Genomic DNA, 21,588 nt, shown 5'->3' with positions numbered 1-21,588 from the left:
CAAGACATTGAACTGGGGAAATACAAAATTACACAACACCTTACTAGATATACTGCATGGAGACCAACAGGAAATTGCTTCCCTGGGGTAGTGGTATAACTTGTTTCCAGGGACTTTCCGTTGACGTTAAGTGGTGATGAGCGGGTTGACTCAAACCACATTCCCCCGCGGTGCAGGTGGGTTTAGGGTCATGAAATATTGTGTGGATGAAGGGCGGGTGGAAACAATACATTTAAAAAAAAAATCGATAAATGTATAATTCTTGTGCAATTTATATCTATAGGCTACATTGAGTTTTTTTCTCATAATTTGTAGGCTATCTGGCATTAGCGCGTACACCTAAGCTTTAGGGCCTAACATTACACGCGCTAAATAGCCTACACGCCAATCGCCAAACCCTTTTGGAAACAGTCCGAAAAAGTTTGTCTATTCACTAAGACAAAAGCTGTGAAATGGAGAGTTGAAAATAAAGATAAAGGAGGGCCAGAAAAGTAATTTTGGGGAAAGATTTGGTGAAATGCTAAAAGAGGAAGACAGCAGTGATTATGCTATGTGTGTTGATTGTGAGGCGCTATACAAATTCCACATTCACATGACAGGATTTCAAATAGGCCTATGGCACGACAAGAGAAAAACTGAAGCTTACTGTTCAGATGGGTTAAATGGAAACTGAAATCTGGAAACTGACTGTAGGTCTATAACTTCTCACAGTCTTAATATTAACTCCTGCAGAATTAAGCATTTCTCGCAGTAAAATGATACACCAAATGTATATTTTGACTCAGGAACCAAATAATTATTCTTTCTTTCAGCATCTTGAGAGAATGTGAATGCGCACCTAGGGAATTCTTGTAGCAGTGCTACCTTTATCAACATCATAAAAGCTGATAGTATTTCAGCCACATAAAATATGAATATAAGCTGAACTGAAATCTTATTATAAACATGTTGGGTTGTTTTCACAGCTTTTTCTTTCCTTACAGGCCTATTGCACTTTCTCCCCAGTCCCTAAACTTCTTTCCTCCTTCCTCCGCGAAAGAAGCAGAGATGACAGAGAGAACTTTTACCTATGTCAACTAGATTGAAGCATTCATTTCTGACATTCTGGTGAGCAAGGGTTAATTTAGTCTTCTTGGGCAACATATAATGACAGAAGAGAAGCTGCATGTATCTAATTATAGGCAAGTTGACTAACAAATAGCTTACCAAAATGTTGGAAATTATCAGCAGAAACATATCTAAATTAGGCAACAAAATAAATTCCCACAACTTCTGTCAAAAAAATGGTTCCTCCGTCTCGGTCTGTAGCCTACAGGGCATTTGCTACTGTATATTTGCGGATTAGGGTCGGATGCAGTCCTCAGATTTCCCCTTTATCACATAGTCGGGTGATTGCGGATGGGTTTTTAGCGATTGCGGATGGGTTATTAGCAATTGTGGGCGGGTGCAGGCGAACAAACAGCTGACCCGCACACCACTAATGTGGAGTGTTGGAGCTCAAGGGAATAGGCTTGTCTGTTTGATACCATATAAGGAGTTTGCGTATCTTTATACAGTATAGGCTATTTGAGTGTCCTGTTTTGAGATATTTAGTAAACAAATCAAAAGATTTCTGGATTTCTGGATAAATATGTACAGCATAGGGTCAGAATCAACCAAATGTCTGCAGTAGCTTTTCAACCAAACATTTACCCGCACACACATCTTATTCTGTTTAGAAGCTAATGCATAACATCTATGTTGTGAGATGGATTCAGTTGAGATCATGAGCTGTAGTGCCCAATCAATCTGATGCAATATTCAAATAAATACTAGAACGTGCTACAATATACACAAAACAACCTGTAAATACTAGAACGTGCTACAATATACACAAAACAACCTGTCTCTCCCCACGAACACACATTTACCCCCAGTCCCCCACACACCTTGATGTACCCCCAGGAGACACAGAGCATGGTGTTAGCTTCAGGCATGGTGCTGCACTGTAGCTGTATATCCTGTAGCTGTTCTACAGCTGTCACCCCTGGCTGTCCTCAGCAGGAGCCCTGTCTGAATAGGCAAAACCAAGACTTCCTTTCCTCAACAACCAAAAGCCATGTCTCCATCTCTTCTATCTTGGTCTTTTAGCCTCTTTGGTGGTTCTTCACAGAGTCACAGATGACAGATCAACGATAACCCCCACCAAGACCAGCACCTAGACCCCCGCCGAGCGCTCTTCCTCATTTCTGGAATCTCCCAGTGATATCTTCTCTAGTCACAGCAGCTAGTTTGATAGCGACTGTATTTCCTACAGCAGTAGACGGTATTCCCCTGAACAGCAGTATATAAGTAGGTCAGTAGGTAGGAAGCTTGTAGTTTCTACCTACGTAGCTATCTCTTAGGTACTGTAGGTGCCTCCCTTTAACCACGGTATCTCTATCTATCTCTATACAGCCAATGGAAGACAAATGGTTCTCAAAGAGGAGATCCCAGTCCTATTGCATTGCTATCATATCTCTATCCATCCCAGAGGTAGCCAACGGAGGCGGGTTGTGGAGGGGATTCCAGTGCTATATCCATCCATCCGATGAGAGACTAAAAGGAGAGGCAGAGAGGCTAAGTGGCTTGAACGAGGGAAGAAAGAGGGGGAAGGGGGTTCCATCGGTGGCTAGGGATCCCCGGTGACTGGCTAGAACTGGCTGGCTGATAGGCCAGTGGAGGATCTCTCTCTCTCTCTCTCTCTCTCTCTCTCTCTCTCTCTCTCAGCTTACCAATGCCAGATGTCGCCCCCCTCTCGCTCTCCTCTTTCTCTCTCCCTCAGCCCCCTCTCTCTCCCTCTGTCCCTGTCAGCAACACGCACATCAACACAAACCACTGCAGACATCAACACGCAGATCACGCCATGGCAATAGAGTCACGTGTACTGCATAGACGCTGTCACGTAGGTCTCTCCTCCAATCTCTGTGTCTGTATACATATGTGTCTTATCTCAATGATGCTGCCCCTGTGTGTCTTATCTCAATGATGCTGCCTCTGTGTGTCTTATCGCAATGGGGCAGTATTTGAAGGTTATTTCAATGGCACTACATAATTTCAAATGGGCTTGCTTTTCCTTTTTCACTAAATTAATATTTTACTTGTTTTATATTTTACAAGATTTTCATTTAATTTAGCAAAAATCATTAATATAACTCAGACATCTACTGCCCACTCTTGAAAACTGATGCATGAAATCAAAGGTATCCTATTCATCTATTTTTGCGACTTTACTTGTCAATTTTTATCTTGATCCAAATATAAAAATATATGCGTTGTAATATGGTAATCTGAGAAATAGCCAATCAAATATCCTGCAGCTAATTTACAGAATCACTTGGATTTGTTTTGTCGTTTCTAGCCAAAACTGGTTTCAAACAGGTGCTTTTTCAGTGAACCATTAAATCGCACCCTCTCTAGCAGTGAATGGCTGTCATATGGCAGACCGGTCTGTTATTTCCCATTGACTGCAACCTGAACACAACTTTGAAAGTGCAAGAAGAAAGAAGCCGTCCGTCTTTCAAAGCTTTGGCTGCACTCAACTCTACAAACCCAACTGCTAGAGACAGTCTTAGAAGTCCCCCCACCCAAAAAAAAACATAAAACTTCCCGAACTGGAAATGTCCAAATCCAATACGGATATTCTGTTCAAGCGTATTTGTAATATATTCTTAGTGAAGGTGTAAAGGTACTGAATCGTGACCTCTGTAAATTGACTCATATGAGTCATAGACTGTCTTCTGTGTTTCCCCGCTAGTCATACCGAGCTATGCCAGCACCATATGGTAGTCATACCGACGTTCAGTAGGCTAGCATACGCCAGCACAATATGATAGTCATACAACATCCGTAAACCATGCGTTAATGTAGGATGACAGAAACATGAGTGTGTTCGGGTAGGACACATTACTCAACGCGCGCCGTTACTCACACAGTTACGTCAGACTTGGGGGAACACACTTGTGACAACAGGTTGTCATTTGGTGCTTTCCGAAAGCGAGTGCACATTTGTGTGAGTATTGAAGCGTTAAGTGTTCACAATGTTGAACATATTCAAAGTAGGTAGTGATAAGATGAGCGTCACCGCAGGCTATGAAAGATGTCAAAGGCGCTTTCAACAGGCTCCTTGTTGCATAATGTCACTGCGTTCTGTATTCAGATAGCCACTATCCGACCCACTAACCATAAATTATATTGTGTGCATGAATACACATGGATAGAGGAGGTGAGGTTCCCCCTTATATTGTAGGCTAAAGCGTTTTGAGCGCATGCAAAAGCCCTATAGAAAAATCCAATACATTATTACACTGTATTATTATCATTAACTGGTGAACTCGTTTTTTCAAATCTGAAACAACATATCAGATTATGTTCCTACTGACCCTAATCTGAACAACTCAAACATTGTCTGAATGACCCTAATCTCTAAAATAGACACAACATCGGAAATGCAGAAGCTAAATTCCTGGACATACAGCATAATACTAAACCACTGTGAGGTTATTAGGTAAATAATAGAGTTATGATGAGTTATTATGCTATATATTACAATATTATCCATGAATGCTACTGTACTTTGAATGGAATTCAAAAGACCGCCCTTTCCTGCAGTCAATGACCAAAAGTGCCCTCTTTGGCCTCACTGGTGGAATGTTATTAATATTTTTCATAATTTCATCATTAATAAAGATTATTTTTAAAAACCCGATGAAAATCCAGTGTTTCTATGGCAAACAGTTTTGTTATCTCAGTCTTCTGTGATGTATATAAAAGTGTAATATTGGGATGTAAACTCAAAATGTGGTACATTTCAACTCTATATCTGACATGGTACAAGTGTCTTCTTCTTTTTAAGCCCATAACCATGTGTGTGAGGTGTATAGTTTTGTTTCAAAGTAGATTTGTTTTAGACTACCCAGAATCACTCTGTGACCCTGATTTAGCCCAATGCAGTAAAAGGTTAAAGCGAAGTGAAAGTTTTTGTAAATACATTACAATGCCAGAGCAAGTGTATGATCCAAACCCATACAACCAGACTAAGTCCCTACATTCAGATAAAAACAAATGTTTTTAAGTAAAGCCATTTCCCTTAGACAAGAGAGTAGATACTCACTCTAGCAAAACAAGTAGTGTACAAACTCACCTGTTTCCAACTTGTAAGCATCCCAAACGTTTTCTTGTTCGTCTCAGAGCAGCATAGTCCCATTATTGCAAAGGCAATGCAAAGTACAATATAAATTTTCCAAAACTTGTGTTAAAACTTCTCTCAAATATGTTAGCGTGTCACTGTTTCTCTCGCTCTCTGGGTCTGCTTCCTCTGTATTCAAGTCTACTCTCTTCTGGCAACAGTCAGGAAACATAAAACAATAAAACATGACTGATTGGCTGACTGGTTGACTGGCCCACACAGAGACTAAGCTAAACAACTCCTCCTCTATCATAATGTAGCTCCGTGCCTGTCGCCACCCTCCCTTCCTTCCCCACCAGCTTCCTCCTTCTGACAAAATTTACTTTGGTAATTTACTGGTAAGAGCCTCCTGACAATGCCCCTGGCACTGACCTGTAATGCAGGCAAAGTCCCTCATTACAAAATACTAGGCAATCACACTGACGCACTTGTACCGTAAACTATTGGGGAGGAAAGTGAAAGATAAAAGATTACATTTGTGTCTATTTCGCAAGGCACCACCCAGGGCTCACTTGAAACATGTATTTAAATCACAATGTGACGTCCCTGGTTAAATAAAAGATAAAGCAGTGGGGGTCGAGTTCCTTGAGCAGATTTTGGCACAATGAAACTAGATTGAAGGTTTGGCCTTGGTTGATTTAAAGCAAAGAGATACAGCCGATTGCAACGTTAGCATAGTGCAATTCTGACCCAAGCAGACAAAGCCTAATATGACTCGAACCTGGGCCAGTCCCTGTGTCCTAGTTTGGACTGTTTGCAGGGTAAACAGCTGTAGTGGCCACAGACACACACACAGACACACACACACACACACACACACACACACACACACACACACACACACACACACACACACACACACACACACACACACACACACACACACACACACACACACACACACACACACACACACACACCACACACACACACACACAGTGTTGTATAACTAACCTTATGGGGACACAGAATTCAGTTTCATTCAAAATTCAATTTTCCCTACCCCTAACATTAACCCAAAAACCTAACCTTAAACATAACCCTAGCTCCTAACCCTAAAACTATCCCTAGTTCCTAAACCTAATTCTAACCTTAATCCTAAACCCCCTAGAATTAGCATTTTACCTTGTGGGGACTAAGAAAATGTCCCAAGTTGGTCAAATTGTCTGGTCCCCACAAGTATAGTTAAACACGTCCACTTCCACACACACACACACACACACACACACACACACACACACACACACACACACACACACGACTGCAGCCTGAGACAGACATGTTTCCGCAGGGCTTGTGGGAAATTGTGTCTAGGAAGAAAATATAAAAATCAAGGCCACCATTTAATAGAAACATTTGTAGGTTATTTTGGATAAATCTTTGTGGTCTGAAAAGCAGTTTGTAGACACAAAGCCAATTTCTGTGCAGGCATAAAAAAGTTAAAGGACCTGCAACTATAGAAAAATAAAGTCTCATCTCATTAGTACAACTACTAGTCAAACAGTATTATTATCAAACAGTCATTTAAAAAGCATTACCCTCCCTCAAGCCCCTGACCCATAAACTTCCACATCTGTTTCAATAATTCCGTCACTCTGGTCTAAAGACTGCAGCACTTTAAAGTGTAATGACCACACGTGAGTTAAAGTTTCCTACTAGCACTCAATGCTAGGCTAGCACGCTAGCCCGTAAAGCCGCTCTCGCTAACTGGATTCAGATGGCTGTGTTTGTCTAAGGCCCGGAGCTAATGTCAGTATGGACGTGTGAGGAACTTAATGACAGTGGCACTAGAACAGCAGCTAGAGCAGCTCGCTCCTCTGAGGTCATTGGAACTTTGGAGTGGCCTAACAGGACAGTGTGTGTGTGTGTGTGTGTGTGTGTGTGTGTGGTGTGTGTGTGTGTGTGTGTGTGTGTGGTCCAAGCCCGGGATACACCTGTGGAAACCTCCCCCCAGGGAAATACCCATTATAGGGTTAATTTGGGGTGGCAGGGTAGCCTAGTGGTTAGAGTGTTGGACTAGTAACCAAAAGGTTGCAAGTTCGAATCCCCAAGCTGACAAGGTACAAATCTGTCATTCTGCCCCTGAACAAGGCAGTTAACCCACTGTTCCTAGGCCGTCATTGAAAATAAGAATTTGTTCTTAACTGACTTGCCTAGTTAAATAAAGGTTAAAAAAATAAATCAAAATTAGTTCCACCCTGAAAACATTGGATTCGATGGGGACATTCCACATGGTTCCTTATGCTGGTCTGAAACAAAAGCCTCCACACTCAGTGGACCAGGGTTAGGACCAACCAGCTCTGGTTCATGCTATGAGATTTCCCACTTCGCAAAGTGCAAAAGCATGCCATGAGCAGCATTTGGGGATTTTGCACCATTCTCAATATTATAGATCAATAAATGCCACGTGCCTCACACGCCACTACACAAGAAGAGTCATCTGACTGGGGATTTGAACCTGTGACCTTCTAGCCTCCACTCCCCAGTCCTATTCCCAACACACTGGACTTGGGTTAACCGTCAACCATCCATCTTAGAGGCCTATGACTCATGGTCAACAATGGCTCCAGTACCGTCTGAACGCTGAGTACTGAATGATGTATACTTGCGTGTGTTCAGGGTCTCCGGACTCATTGTGTTGAGTCCCCGTGACGTTGATAACAATAAAGAGAGGCCTTGACCTTAGGGGCCATTGTAGTCTGGTGGCCCGGGAAAGGGTGAAGAGGAGGCTGTGTGGTGGTCAGGAAGAGAGACAGGAAACGCATGTCATGGTCACCGGTCAACACGGTTAGGGTTGGCGCTTCCTTTTGACTGCAACTCCACTGTAATGTCACTGTGTAGGACAGGGGAACTGAGAAGGGTGACCTCCCAAGCTGAATCCTTAGCGTATTTTGGTCACCATATGGTCTACTCTGAGTTTGCTGTGCAGTTATACATTATTTTACAGTAGTCTAATTGTAGAAAGGAGTGGAGGTGAGTTTCTCCTCTTAAGAGTGTTGAGAACATTTAATTTAATTTTTACAAAATCGCTATATAAATCAAATTCATTATCATTATTCATTATTAAAGTGCCATAAGGCTAACCAATGTTGCCGCCTAGCCTAGTTCGCTAGTGTCAAATTAGACTGACTTCATAATAGTTCATCTAAAACCGTTATAAAACCAAAGTTATAGCAAGAAACGTCAGGTTTTGGTCATGATTTCCGAAAACTGTATGAGCCATTGAATAATGTCTGGCTAATATGAGCTATCCCAGACACGATGACGTCATCAGACAAAAAGACCGGCACGATGGTGACTATTATTTGTATTGTGTATATAATTCATTAATATCACAGTCTTACACAGAAAAGACAACAAATGGATAGATTGGTATTCAGATAGGCGTCTTATTTAACGAGAACAGTAGTCTATGGTCCTCTATGCAAACTCTCCACTGTTTGTGCATTTTACAGCAGAGCCATGAAACAGCAGTAGCCGTTCACACACACACACACAACCGCAGGATGCTAACCACTTGGCAAGTACGTCAATGGGTCGTTCCACGAAGTGAGTCCTTTTCGGATAGTGTAACTTGGTGAGAAATAAACATGTTTTATTTCTCCTAATTTGAACATTCTGTCATAAAGAGCACATGTTCAACTTAAGAAAACACACATTTTCCCATCACAAGAGGTTAAATAAACAATTACTATAGTAAGTGTATTAAACGTGCCAAATAAAGTTGATGATTTCATCTTAAATCAGCCATGGATTTAATCTTAAATCAGCTATGGATTTAATCTTAAATCAGCCATGGATTTAATCTTAAATCAGCCATGGATTTAATCTTAAATCAGCCATGGATCCCATTGTGACAGGAGGAATGGAAGCTTGTGTGCAACAGGGAGGGGCATTTGAATGCAATCTTCACAAACAAAATAAAAATGTTTCAAACATTTCTAGCCTGTCTATCTATGAGTAACAGGGTTGACGTGTTATGCCTGAACGGCTGAGTTTTCCACCACAAAACACCAGAAAATGGCCAGAAATAATAGAACCAGCTCGCCTGCTTTACAGTACTATGATTTAGATGTTCAATGTTTCTTCAGAAAAATAATATATCAAAAGGAATAGTTTTACTATATTAAAACGAGTTCGGTTCACATAACAGGGTTTACCTTAAAATGAGGTTCAGTTTTTTTTTTATTCCTTAAAATCAATCACTAATCACTTGAAATAAACAATCTCCAGAAATTACTTTGTCAAAGCAAGAAAATAACTAGGGCTTTACAATGATGGTGAAAACTTGAGGAATTTTGAGGTTAAGAAGTCCTAGAAGTCACAGAAGGTGCACAGAGGTCATATAAAAATCGGATTTATAGAATTGTACATGTGGCCTATACTAAAGGGCACTTCATTTAATACAACAGGTTTTTAACATTCAATATTGGTCCACAATTTCTACTAAAAATATCAAAGGGATGCAAAAGGGACTCATTTCGTGGAACAACCCCAAAGTTAATCAAAGCATTCTTCATATTGCACAGTAAAGACTCAGAGCTTTTGTGCTGACACCAAGCAGCCTTACCGTAAGTCCAATATTATCTCAATCGAGTTCAAGCCACATCTAGTTTCTGTGTACTATCATGCCGACGAGCTACTAACCAGATCATACAACAAAAGATCATCACAGCAATAGTCTCAATGCACTTAAGTGGTTCGTTTCAGGTTGTGGTAAGTTTGTGTGGTTGTTGTTGCATTATGGTCTTGTTGAGTTGCAGTTGTGTTGTGGTTACATTACAGTGGTGAAGTGTTGCAATTGCAATACTGTTGTGTTGGTTGTGTTGCATTTGTGTTGTTGTTGCATTACGGTCATGTTGTGGTTATGTTATAGTTGTGTTGTGTTGTGGTTGCGTTATGGTCATATAAACAACAGTCCAGCTCAGTTTTACCTTGTTGGAAGCCATGTCGCTGACGGAACGGTAGGTCTGGATGGTCTCCAGCTGGTCAAGACACCAGTCCAGCTCCTCCATCGTCTCCATGGCCAGCTTCTGGTATGACTCGTCTGTCAACAGACACACAGCAGATACAAACTCAGGACGCAGCGGCTCCATGTCCGACACAGAGCGAGGTGGGGGTCCCAGGGCAGTGTGGCCATGCCGTATGGGGGTCCCGGGATGTCCGGGTGGGGAGGTGTGAAGAGGCGAGCAGTGATCCTTCATCATACGTGGTGGTCCGGTTAACTCAAATGCACTCTCAGTCAAGGAAAGAGGCTAAGAGTTGCAGTAGTGTCACCCTCTCTCTCTGTGTCAATGTGTCTATGCCCCCGCATTCATTCTCTCTCTCGCTCTCCCTCGCTCTCTCTCTCCCTCGCTCTCTCTTGCTCTCCCGCTCTCCCTCTCTCTCTCGCTCTCCCTCCCTCTCTCGCTCTCCCTCCCTCTCTCGCTCTCTTGCTCTCTCTTGCTCTCCCGCTCGCCCTCTCTTGCTCTCCCTCTCGCTCTCTCTCTCTCCTTCTCTCGCTCTCTTTCTCTCCCTCCCCCTCTCTCGCTCTCTTTCTCTCCCCCTCTCTCTCGCTCTCGCTCTCTCTCCTCTCCCTCTCTCTCTCTCTCCCTCTCTCTCTCTCTCCCTCCCTCTCTCTCTTGCTCTCCCTCCCTCTCTCTCTCTCTCGCTCTCCCTCCCTCTCTCTTGCTCTCCCTCTCTTGCTCTCCCGCTCTCTCTCTCCTTAACCAAGTCGTGCGAGGTGGTTACGTCCGCTACTCTGCTCACCTTGTGGCGTTGATGTGTCAGTGAGCCCCCCGGCCTGAGGAGGGTTTGAGGGGGAAGGGGGAGGCGGAGCCCTGCCAGCGCACTCACTCACCCTCCACGCACGAGAGGTTTCACTTCAGAGTAGCAGGGCAGACACACCAGGGCTACACTGTTGTTCATAATGTACTGTATAGCCTCAATGGCTAATGGGGTTGGCTTGAGGAGAGGGACAGATCCTTAACACTTACACGTGTTAACGGTTGCACGTTGTATGTCTAGGAGGCTTACACTGGGGAAACTATTCTGTTGCCCTTGGATAGAGAGCAGAGTCATAGAAAGAGAGAGGCTGGAGAAAGAGGGAGAGGTAGAGTGGAAAAAAAGGGGCTACCAAAGAAATGAGGATACAAAAATGGAGAAAGACAAAGAGAAGAGAGCGATTGATGGATAGACTAAAAGAGAGAGTGAGAAACCCGGCTGACACATATCGGTCAGCAACTGAAAGCTTCAAAGAGAGACTTCAGAGAGTTGCAGAAGCTCACAGCACCGTGCTAGACCAACGAGCTCTCCTCACTCTGATCCTCCTGAAAGAGAGCTAACAACAAATGTTCCCACAACTTTAGAGAACGCTCCCTTAATTGTCTTATTAGGTTATAGGAATGTTTTCATAGGAATGTTCCAGTGATGTGCAAGGACTGTTTCAAAGAGACCATTAACTTACTGTCCAACAGAACTTACCCAGAACCATGTTCTCAGAATGTTCAATATTAATGTTCTAGACAAAACATTTCATTGGATCGTTGCAGGAATATTCCAGTGTCCCGTTTTTGGAGTGTTAGGAGAATAGTCTATCAACGTCATGCCAAATATACACAGAACATAGTTGCCATGTTCTCAGAAGTGTGACATGAGTGATTTTTGGTCAACCAAATTCACATGGAATGTGTTATAGATTTGTCATTCTCATTGAAAGCAAGTCTAAGAAGTGGTAGATACTGTACGTTCTATGTGCGCTATTTCTATGCTTTCCGTTCTTAAGTTTAGTTTTAGCGTCTTTTACTTTTGGTTTTGTACACCAGATTCAAACAGCTGAAATTACAATATTTTTGGTTATGGAAAATATACTGTATGTCACAGCAGTTTAGATGGTACAATGATTCCCTACACAATGACTGCTTGTTTTGTCGCGGAAACTGAAACTAGGCAAACTATTAGAATTTCAGCAACCAGGAAATGGAGGAGCGATTTCTGCATATTGCACCTTTAAAAGACTGTAGAATGAATGTGACTTACAAATGGCGCCGGAAGAAATGGCAGCAGTTTTACGGTCTCATAACCAATTGTGCTATTATGTGTTTTTTCCCGCGTTATTTGTAACTTATTTTGTACATAATGTTTCTGCAACCCTATCTTACGGCAGAAAACAGCTTCTGGATATCAGGACAGCGATCACTCACCTCGGATTAGACAAAGATTCTTTCAACAGCAAGCAAGACTCACATGATATTCTCCAAACACCCGGCAGGACCGACATCCCAGTTATTCGCAAGAGGAAGCGACGCAGGTACAGAGGACGAACAGCCGGATGCCTCGTCAGGACCCGCAGAAGGCGAGTAGGAAAACTGCCGTTACCGTCAATATTACTCGCCAACGTGCATTCATTGGACAATAAATTAGACGAGGTATGATCACGAATATCCTACTAACGGGACATCAAAAACTAATATCCTATGTTTCACAGAATCGTGGCTGAATGACGACATGGATATTCAGCTAGCGGGATATACGCTGCACCGGCAGGATAGAACAGCACAATCCGGTAAGACGAGGGGGGGGCGATCTGTGCATATTTGTAAGCAACAGCTGGTGTACGAAATCTAAGGAAGTCTCTAGATTTTGCTCGCCTGAAGTAGAGTATATTGTGATAAATTGCAGGCCACACTACTTGCCTAGAGAGTTCTCAGCTATACTTTTCGTGGCTGTTAATTTACCACCACAAACAGATGCTGGCACTAAGACCGCACTCAGTCAGCTGTATAAGGAAATATGCAAACAGGAAACCACTCACCCAGAGGCGGCGCTCCTAGTGGCCGGAGACTTTAATGCAGGGAAACTTAAATCAGTTCTGCCAAATTTCTATCAACAAGTTAAATGTGCAACCAGAGGGAAAAATTCTAGATTACCTGTACTCCACACACAGAGACGCGTACAAAGCTCGCCATCCATTTGGTAAATCCGACCACAACTCTATCCTCCTGATTCCTGCTTACAAGCAAAAATTAAAGCAGGAAGCACCAGTGACTCGGTCTATAAAAAAGTGGTTAGATGAAGCAGATGCTAAACTACAGGACTGTTTTGCTATCACAGACTGGAACATGTTCCGGGATTCTTCCGATGACATTGAGGAGTACACCATATCAGTCACTGGGCTTTATCAATAAGTGCATCGAGGATGTCGTCCCCACAGTGACTGTACGTTCATACCGCACTGAGCTAAAGGGTAGAGCTGCCGCTTTCAAGGTGCGGGACTCTAACCCGGAAGCTTACAAGAAATCCCGCTATGCCCTGCGACGAACCATCAAACAGGCAAGCGTCAATACAGGGCTAAGATTGAATCATACTACACCGGCTCTGATGCTCATCGGATGTGGCAGGGCTTGCAAACTATTACAGACTACAAAGGGAAGCACAGCAGCGAGCTGCCCAGTGACACGAGACTACCAGATAAGCTAAATCACTTCTATGTTCACTTCAAGGCAAGCAACACTGAGGCATGCATGAGAGCATCAGCTGTTCCGGACGACTGTGTGATCACGCTCTCCGTAGCCGACGTGAGTAAGTCCTTTAAACAGGTCAACATACACAAGGCTGCGGGGCCAGACGGATTACCAGGACGAGTGCTCCGGGCATGTGCTGACCAACTGGCAGGTGTCTTCACTGACATTTTCAACATGCCCCTGATTGTGTCTGTAATACCAACATGATTCAAGCAGACCACCATAGTCCCTGTGCCCAAGAACACAAAGGCAACCTGCCTAAATGACTACAAACCCGTAGCACTCACATCTGTAGCCATGAAGTGCTTCGAAAGGCTGGTAATGGCTCACATCAACACCATTATCCCAGAAATCCAAGACCCACTCCAATTTGCATACCGCCCAAACAGATCCACAGATTGCACTCCACACTGCCCTTTCCCACCTGGACAAAAGGAACACCTACAGTGGGGAGAACATGTATTTGATACACTGCCGATTTTGCAGGTTTTCCTACTTACAAAGCATGTAGAGGTCTGTCATTTTTATCATAGGTACACTTCAACTGTGAAAGACGGAATCTAAAACAAAAATCAAGAAAATCACATTGTATGATTTTTAAGTAATTCATTTGCATTTTACTATGTATAGATAATAGAAGAGAGTAGCAGCAGCGTAGAAGCGGGAGGGGGGGGGGGGCAATGCAAATAGTCTAGGTAGCCATTTGATTAGGTATTCAGGAGTGTTATTGCTTGGGGGTAGAAGCTGTTTAAAAGCCTCTTGGACCTAGACTTTGGCGCTCCGGTACCGCTTGCCGTGCGGTAGCGCAGAGAACATTCTATGACTAGGGTGGCTGGAGTCTTAGACAATTTTTAGGGCCTTCGTCTGACACCGCTTGGTATTGAGGTCCTGGATGGCAGGAAGCTTGGTCCCGGTGATGTACTGGGCCATATGCACTTCCCTCTGTAGTGCCTTAAGGTCGGGGGCTGCGCACTACCCTCTGTAGTGCCTTGCGGTCGGAGGCTGCGCACTACCCTCTGTAGTGCCTTGTGGTCGGAGGCTGAGCAGTTGCCATACCAGGCAGTGATGCAACCCATCAGGATGCTCTCAATAGTGCAGCTGTAGAACCTTTTGAGGATCTGAGGACTCAGGCCAAATCTTTTCAGTCTCCTGAGGGGGAATAGGTTTTGTCGTGCCCTCTTCACAACTGTCTTGGTGTGCTTGGACCATGTTAGTTTGTTGGTGATGTGGACACCAAGGAACTTGAAGCTCTCAACCTGCTCCACTACAGCTGATGCTCTCATGCGTGTTTCAGTGTTACTTGCCTCAAAGCGAGCATAGAAGTTATTTAGCTCGTCTGGTAGGCTCGTGTCACTGGGCAGCTCTCAGCTGTGCTTCCCTTTGCAGTCTGTAATAGTTTGCAAGCCCTGCCACATCCGACGAGAGACAGAGCCGGTGTAGTACGATTCGATCTTAGTCCTGTATTGATGCTTTGCCTGTTTGATGGTTCGTCGGAGGGCATAGTGGGATTTCTTATAAGCTTCTGGGTTAGTCTTGCTTCTTGAAATTGGCAGCTCTACCCTTTAGCTCAGTGCGGATGTTGCCTGTAATCCGTGGCTTCTGGTTGGGGTATGAACGTACAGTCACTTTGGGGACGACGTCATTGATGCACTTATTGATAAAGCCAGTGACTGATGTGGTGTACTTCTCAATGTCATCGGAAGAATCCCGGAACATATTCCAGTCTGTGCTAGCAAAACAGTCCTGTAGTTTAGCATCTGCTTCATCTGACCACTTTTTTGTCACTGGTGCTTCCTGCTTAAATTTGTTTGTAAGCAGGAATCAGGAGTATAGAATAATGGCCAGATTTGCCAAATGGAGGGCGAGGGACAGCTTTGTACGCGTCTCTGTGTGTGTAGTAAAGGTAGTATAGAGTTTTTTTCCCCTCTGGTTGCACATTTAACATGTTCATAGAAATTAGATCAAACTGATTTAAGTTTCCCTACATTAAAGTCACCGGTCACTAGGAGCGCCGCCTTTGGATGAGCGTTTTCCTGTTTGCTTATGGTGGTATACAGCTCATTGAGTGTGGTCTTAGTGCCAGCATCGGTCTGTGGTGGTATGTAGACAGCTACGGAAAAAAACACAAGATATTTGCAGTTTTTAATGTCACGTTGGTAGGATATACTTGCTTTTAGTTCGTCCCATTTATTTTCCAGCGATTGTATGTTGGCTAACAGTATGGATGGCAAAGGCAGATTAGCCACTCGTCGCCTGATCCTCACAAGGCACCCCAATCTCCTTTCACAAAATCTGTCTTTTTCTCCTGCGAATGACGGGGATGAGGGCCTGTTCGGGTGTCTGGAGTAAATCCCTCTCATCCGACTCAATAAAGAAAAATTATTTGTCCAATTCAAGGTGCGTAATCGCTGTTCTGATGTCCAGAAGCTCTTGTTGGTCATAAGAGACGGTAGCAGCAACATTATGAACAAAATAAGTTACAAACAATGCAAAAAAACAAGGATTCAAGAGCCCAAACATTGACATATATCTGGCCAAAACATAGACGTCTACAATGTGCTGTACTGTACCCTACTCTACCGTACTGTACTATATTGTCCCCTTACTGTACTGTACTCAAGTTCACTCTACTTTAGTTTCTCACAATTGAAGAAAGGACCCATGGACTATTAGTCTAGTGGTCTTGGTCTTGAGACCACTCAAGACCACATACATTTGGTCTTTAACTTGTCATGGGGGAATCTCAATTGCTTACTTCTCGTGTCCTTTCTCCTCGCCTCCTCCTCAAAACCCATTGGATGAGAAAGCCAGAGGTTCTCTCCCCTGACCTCCAATGGGTTTTGAGAAGGAGGCGAGGAGAGACGTGAGGAGTATGCAATTGAGATTCTTCCATGGTTTCAACTCACTGGGTCTGGATCTTGGTGCCAATGTCCTCGTATGAATCTTGGTCTTGGCTACTGGATATTACCATAGTCTTTGGTATACAAATCATAGGCAACCCAATTTGAAGAAGACAATGCGCTCTGATCATTGACTGATCACTCCCAACCCATAGGAATCCCCACCTAATTGACTACTTTAGTGGTTAGAGCGTTGGGCCAGTAACCGAAAGGTTGCTGGATCGAATCCCCGATATGAAAAAGGTAAAAATCTGTCATTCTGCCCCTGAGCAAGGCAGTTAACCCACTGTTCCCCGAGCTCCAAAGACGTGGATGTCGATTATGGCAGCCCCCCGCAACTCTCTGATTCAGAAGGGTTGGGTTAAATGCGGAAGACACATTTCAGTTGAATGCATTCAGTTGTACAACTGACTAGGTATCCCCCTTTCCTTTCCTTTTCCACGCCCTCAATGGCAATGTCTATACTAAAACAAGTTATATCAAATCAAATTTATTTATATAGCCCTTCTTACATCAGCTGATATCACAAAGTGCTGTACAGAAACCCAGCCTAAAACCCCAAACAGCAAGCAATGCAGGTGTAGAAGCACGGTGGCTAGGAAAAACTCCCTAGAAAGGCCAAAACCTAGGAAGAAACCTAGAGAGGAACCAGGCTATGAGGGGTGGCCAGTCCTCTTCTGGCTGTGCCGGGTGGAGATTATAACAGCACATGGCCTAGATGTTCAAATGTTCATAAATGACCAGCATTTTCAAATAATAATAATCATAGTAGTTGTCGAGGGTGCAACAAGTCAGTAACACAAGAGTAAGTGTCAGTTGGCTTTTTCATAGCCGATCTTTGAGAGTATCTCTACCGCTCCTGCTGTCTCTAGAGAGTATATCCATCAACAGTCCTCCATTTATCTCTACGATTGACACTTGTTAAGCCTGTTATTTTGCCAAAATAAAGATAGGTAATGTGATAATTTACACATCTAACCACATAATTAATTAGATGCATACATAATTCAATCAATCAACAAGTTTTAGATTCATACAATCAACATTGACCATTTTACAAAGACTATATTTCTCTAAATTCAATTTAAAGGTTTTGAAAATCTGGTTAAAAATCTTTTTTTTTTTTTGACTATTTTGTTAATTTGGTATGCAAATACAATTTCTAGAATTAATCTGTAATCAAAATGTGCATGGTTCTCCCTTTATTGCAACCTTTTCACTATGTTTCGGTGGTAACAAATTTAGTGGGGTGGTAAGGAACCCAGGTAACTATTTCAAATTTGCAATATTTGCTCCAAAGACTAAGGCACTGCATCTCAGTGATAGAGGCCTCACTAGACACCCTGGCTCGAATTCAGGCTGTATCACAACCAGCCGTGATTGGGAGTCCCATAGGGCGGCGCACAATTGGCCCAGCATTGTCCGGGTTTGGCCGGTGTAGGTCGTCATTGTAAATAAGAATTTGTTCTTAACTGACTTGCCTAGTTAAACAAAGGTTATATTAAAAAAATAAACAAAGTGTGTGAGTAATATATATATACACACACACACACACCACACACAGTTGAAGTCGGAAGTTTACATACACCTTAGTCAAATACATTTAAACGCAGTTTTTCACAATTCCTGACATTTAATTCTAGTAAAAATGCACTGTCTTAGGTCAGTTAGGATCACCACTTTATTTTAAGAATGTGAAATGTCCGAATAATAGTAGAGAGAATGATTTATTTCGGCTTTTATTTCTTACATCACATTCCCAGTGGGTCAGAAGTTTACATACACTCAATTAGTATTTGGTAGCATTGTCTTTAAATTGTTTAACTTGGGTGAAATGTTTCGGGTAGCCTTCCACAAGCTTCCCACAATAAGTTGGGTGAATTTTGGCCCATTCCTCCTGACAGAGCTGGTGTAACTGAGTCAGGTTTGTAGGCCTCCTTGCTCGCACACACTTTCTCAGTTCTGCCCACAAATGTTCTATAGGATTGAAGTCAGGGCTTTGTGATGGGCACTCCAATACCTTGACTTTTGTTGCCATTTTGCCACAACTTTGGAAGTATGCTTGGGGTCATTGTCCATTTGGAAGACACATTTGCGACCAAGCTTTAACTCCTGACTGATGTCTTGAGATATTGCGTCAATATATCCACATAATTTTTCTTCCTCATCATGATGCCATCTATTTTGTGAAGTACACCAGTCCCTCCTGCAGCAAGGCACCCCCACAACATGATGCTGCCACCCCCGTGCTTCACGGTTGGGATGGTGTTCTTCGGCTTGCAAGCCTCCCCTCTTTTTCCTCAACATAATGATGGTCATTATGGCCAAACAGTTCTATTTTTGTTTCATCAGACCAGAGGACATTTCTCCAAAAAGTGCGATCTTTGTCCCCATGTGCAGTTGCAAACCGTAGTCTGGCTTTTTTATGGTGGTTTTGGAGCAGTGGCTTCTTCCTTGCTGAGTGGCCTTTCAGAACTTGTTTTAGTGTGGATATAGATACTTTTGTACCTGTTTCCTCCAGCATCTTCACAAGGTCCTTTGCAGTTGTTCTGGGATTGATTTGCACTTTTCGCACACCAAAGTACATTCATCTCTAGGAGACAGAACGCATCTCCTTCCTGAGCGGTATGACGGCTGCGTGGTCCCATGGTGTTTATACTTGCGTACTATTGTTTGTACAGATGAACGTGGTACCTTCAGGTGTTTGGAAATTTCTCCCAAGGATGAACCAGACTTGTCTACAATTCTTTTCTGAGATCTTGGCTTATTTCTTTTGATTTTCCCATGATGTCAAGCAAAGAGGCACTGAGTTTGAAGGTAGGCTTCGAAATACATCCACAGGTACACCTCCAATTGACTCAAATTATGTCAATTAGCCTATCAGAAGCTTCTAAAGCCATGACATCATTTTCTGGAATTTTCCAAGCTGTTTAAAGGCACAGTCAACTTACTGTATGTAAACTTCTGACCCACTGGAATTGTGATACAGTGAATTAGAAGCAAAATAATCTGTCTGTAAACAATTGTTGGAAAAAATGACTTGTGTCATGCACAAGGTAGATGTCTAACTATAGTTTGTTAACAAGACATTTGTGGAGTGGTTGAAAAACAAGTTTTAATGACTCCAACCTAAGTGTATGTAAACTTCCGACTTCAACTGTGTGTATGTATGTATGTGTGTGTGTGTGTGTGTGTGTGTGTGTGTGTGTGTGTGTGTGTGTGTGTGTGTGTGTGTGTGTATGTGTGCGTGCGTGCGTGCGTGTAATATATATTTACCTGACATATGTTGGAAGACGTGTGCTGAAAGTTTTGGGAAAATAGGATATAAATTAGATAATTTCTTTCAACCCCCAATTTGCATCACTTCTGTAAAATGACCCATATACAATATTCTGAGAACATGGTAACCACATTCTGGGTAAGTTCTGTTTGACATTAAGGGAATGTTCTCCTAACTCTAATGCCAGAACATACTAAATAGGTTCTCAGGAGGCTTTCGCTAACCTACATAGAATGTTCCCCTAACTAACGGAAAACTGCACACAAACGTCAGGGGAACATTACGGGTAACATTACAAAAACGTTCTCTCTCCCTAGAATTGTTAGCTGGGGAGAGAGAGAAAGAGAGATTTAAAAATATATATCAAAAGGCAAGGCACATGCAACACGAGAGGCAAACTTTTACTCCCTAAGCTGGGGGGAGACCAGACCCAGGGTTTGAGACACCAAGGCAACTTCATCCCACAAAAAGCTTGGAGTGGATTTCTGTGAGGATGGATCACTGGACTGGAGTGGTTGGAGAGTCGTGGTTGACTATGACTGACATTTGACCTGGAGAGGAACGTTTCTTTGTCACATAATCATGTGAGCCCCAGATTGGTCATACTTGGGGCTAGGAGTTTTCCTTGGACCAAGTGACCTGATCAAGAAAGAAAGAGGTATAGTTATTGCCAATAATGTATGGGCCTAGTTATAGCCTATCTGGCCAAAAGTTTTTCTTGTTGAAGTAACATGGTCAGGGGACAACTACTTGTCCTTATCATACAGTGCTGTATCACTCACTGTGAATGCAGTACCTACCGAAAAGGCTGCTCTGCCTTTGAACATTGTTTCTGTGGGAAACCCTGATCTCCACTTTGAAGGAATCACATATGGAACGGATTGGACCCATATGCTTCGCACAATGGGACAAACCAGTGTGTGTTACAGCAATTTGCGTCAATAACTTGGGTAAAAGCACATCAAAGCGCTTTGACATCACAATGACGTCACCATCGCAAAACCTATGAACTTGTGTACTGTCAAAAAGAGCACCCATGAAATCTGAGTCCCTCCTCAAAAAACCTAATAGCAGAAGGCGAGTTACTGCAGCGGCACCTATTTTCTCTCAACAACTTTTATGAAGACTCTGGACTATAGCCATGTATAACAGGGTTGGTTAGGTGAATTATACTTGAGTGATGAATAAACTTGCCTAAGACCTGAAGACTTATGTTAGCTCCTCAAGCGAATGCTTTAGTTAAGAGGGGTAACAGTCTTGTGGCACGCAGGAGACCTGGGTTCGAATCCTGGTCCGTCACACACAGGTGTTGTAGTGGTGGACCTGAAAGTGACACTGAGTGACACATGCTACAGCTTCATCAAAGGTGATGAATAACCTTGAATACGATGTGAAGACTTATGTTAGCTCCCCAAGTTAATGCTAAGTCTTGTGGCACGCAAGAAACGGTGGAGGTCCATCAAAGGGAAGCCTTCATAAAGGGGTGTGCTGCTGAAATCCGGCAAGCACCACAAAGCAGCTGCCTGGCCCGAGCCATCGGGGTGCGAGACGTGCCAAGAAGGTGGAACCACATCCTGCCTTTTCCCTCCATGGAGGATGTATAAAGGGATATTAGAGGGTTTCAAAGTGCAGTCACCGCGCCAACATCAAAGACCACTAACTGAATCATTAAAACCGGCTGTAATGTGATTCCCTTCATAG

At 43.1% G+C, this 21,588-nt stretch overlaps 1 protein-coding gene across 3 annotated transcripts in view; it reads right to left on the bottom strand.

Moving 5' to 3' along the window:
* LOC106568722 (3',5'-cyclic-AMP phosphodiesterase 4B) overlaps nucleotides 1-21,588 on the bottom strand; it is a 173,249-nt gene that overhangs the window by 8,594 nt on the left and 143,067 nt on the right. The window contains exon 8 of one of the 3 annotated variants that reach the window (XM_014139302.3): nucleotides 10,141-10,253. In XM_014139302.3, coding sequence (XP_013994777.1) covers nucleotides 10,141-10,253 — 113 coding nt within the window. Of the gene's footprint in view, nucleotides 1-1,928; nucleotides 3,128-5,161; nucleotides 5,489-10,140; nucleotides 10,254-21,588 lie in introns of those variants that run through there. The other 2 variants (XM_045693840.2, XM_014139304.3) reach the window with 2 other exon arrangements.

The sequence above is a fragment of the Salmo salar genome, chromosome 14, assembly GCF_965601325.2.
Source record: "Salmo salar chromosome 14, fSalSal1, whole genome shotgun sequence".
Taxonomy (NCBI): domain Eukaryota; kingdom Metazoa; phylum Chordata; class Actinopteri; order Salmoniformes; family Salmonidae; genus Salmo; species Salmo salar.
The sequence above is the reverse complement of the archived record's forward strand: the minus strand, read 5'-3'. Positions and strand labels throughout refer to the sequence as shown.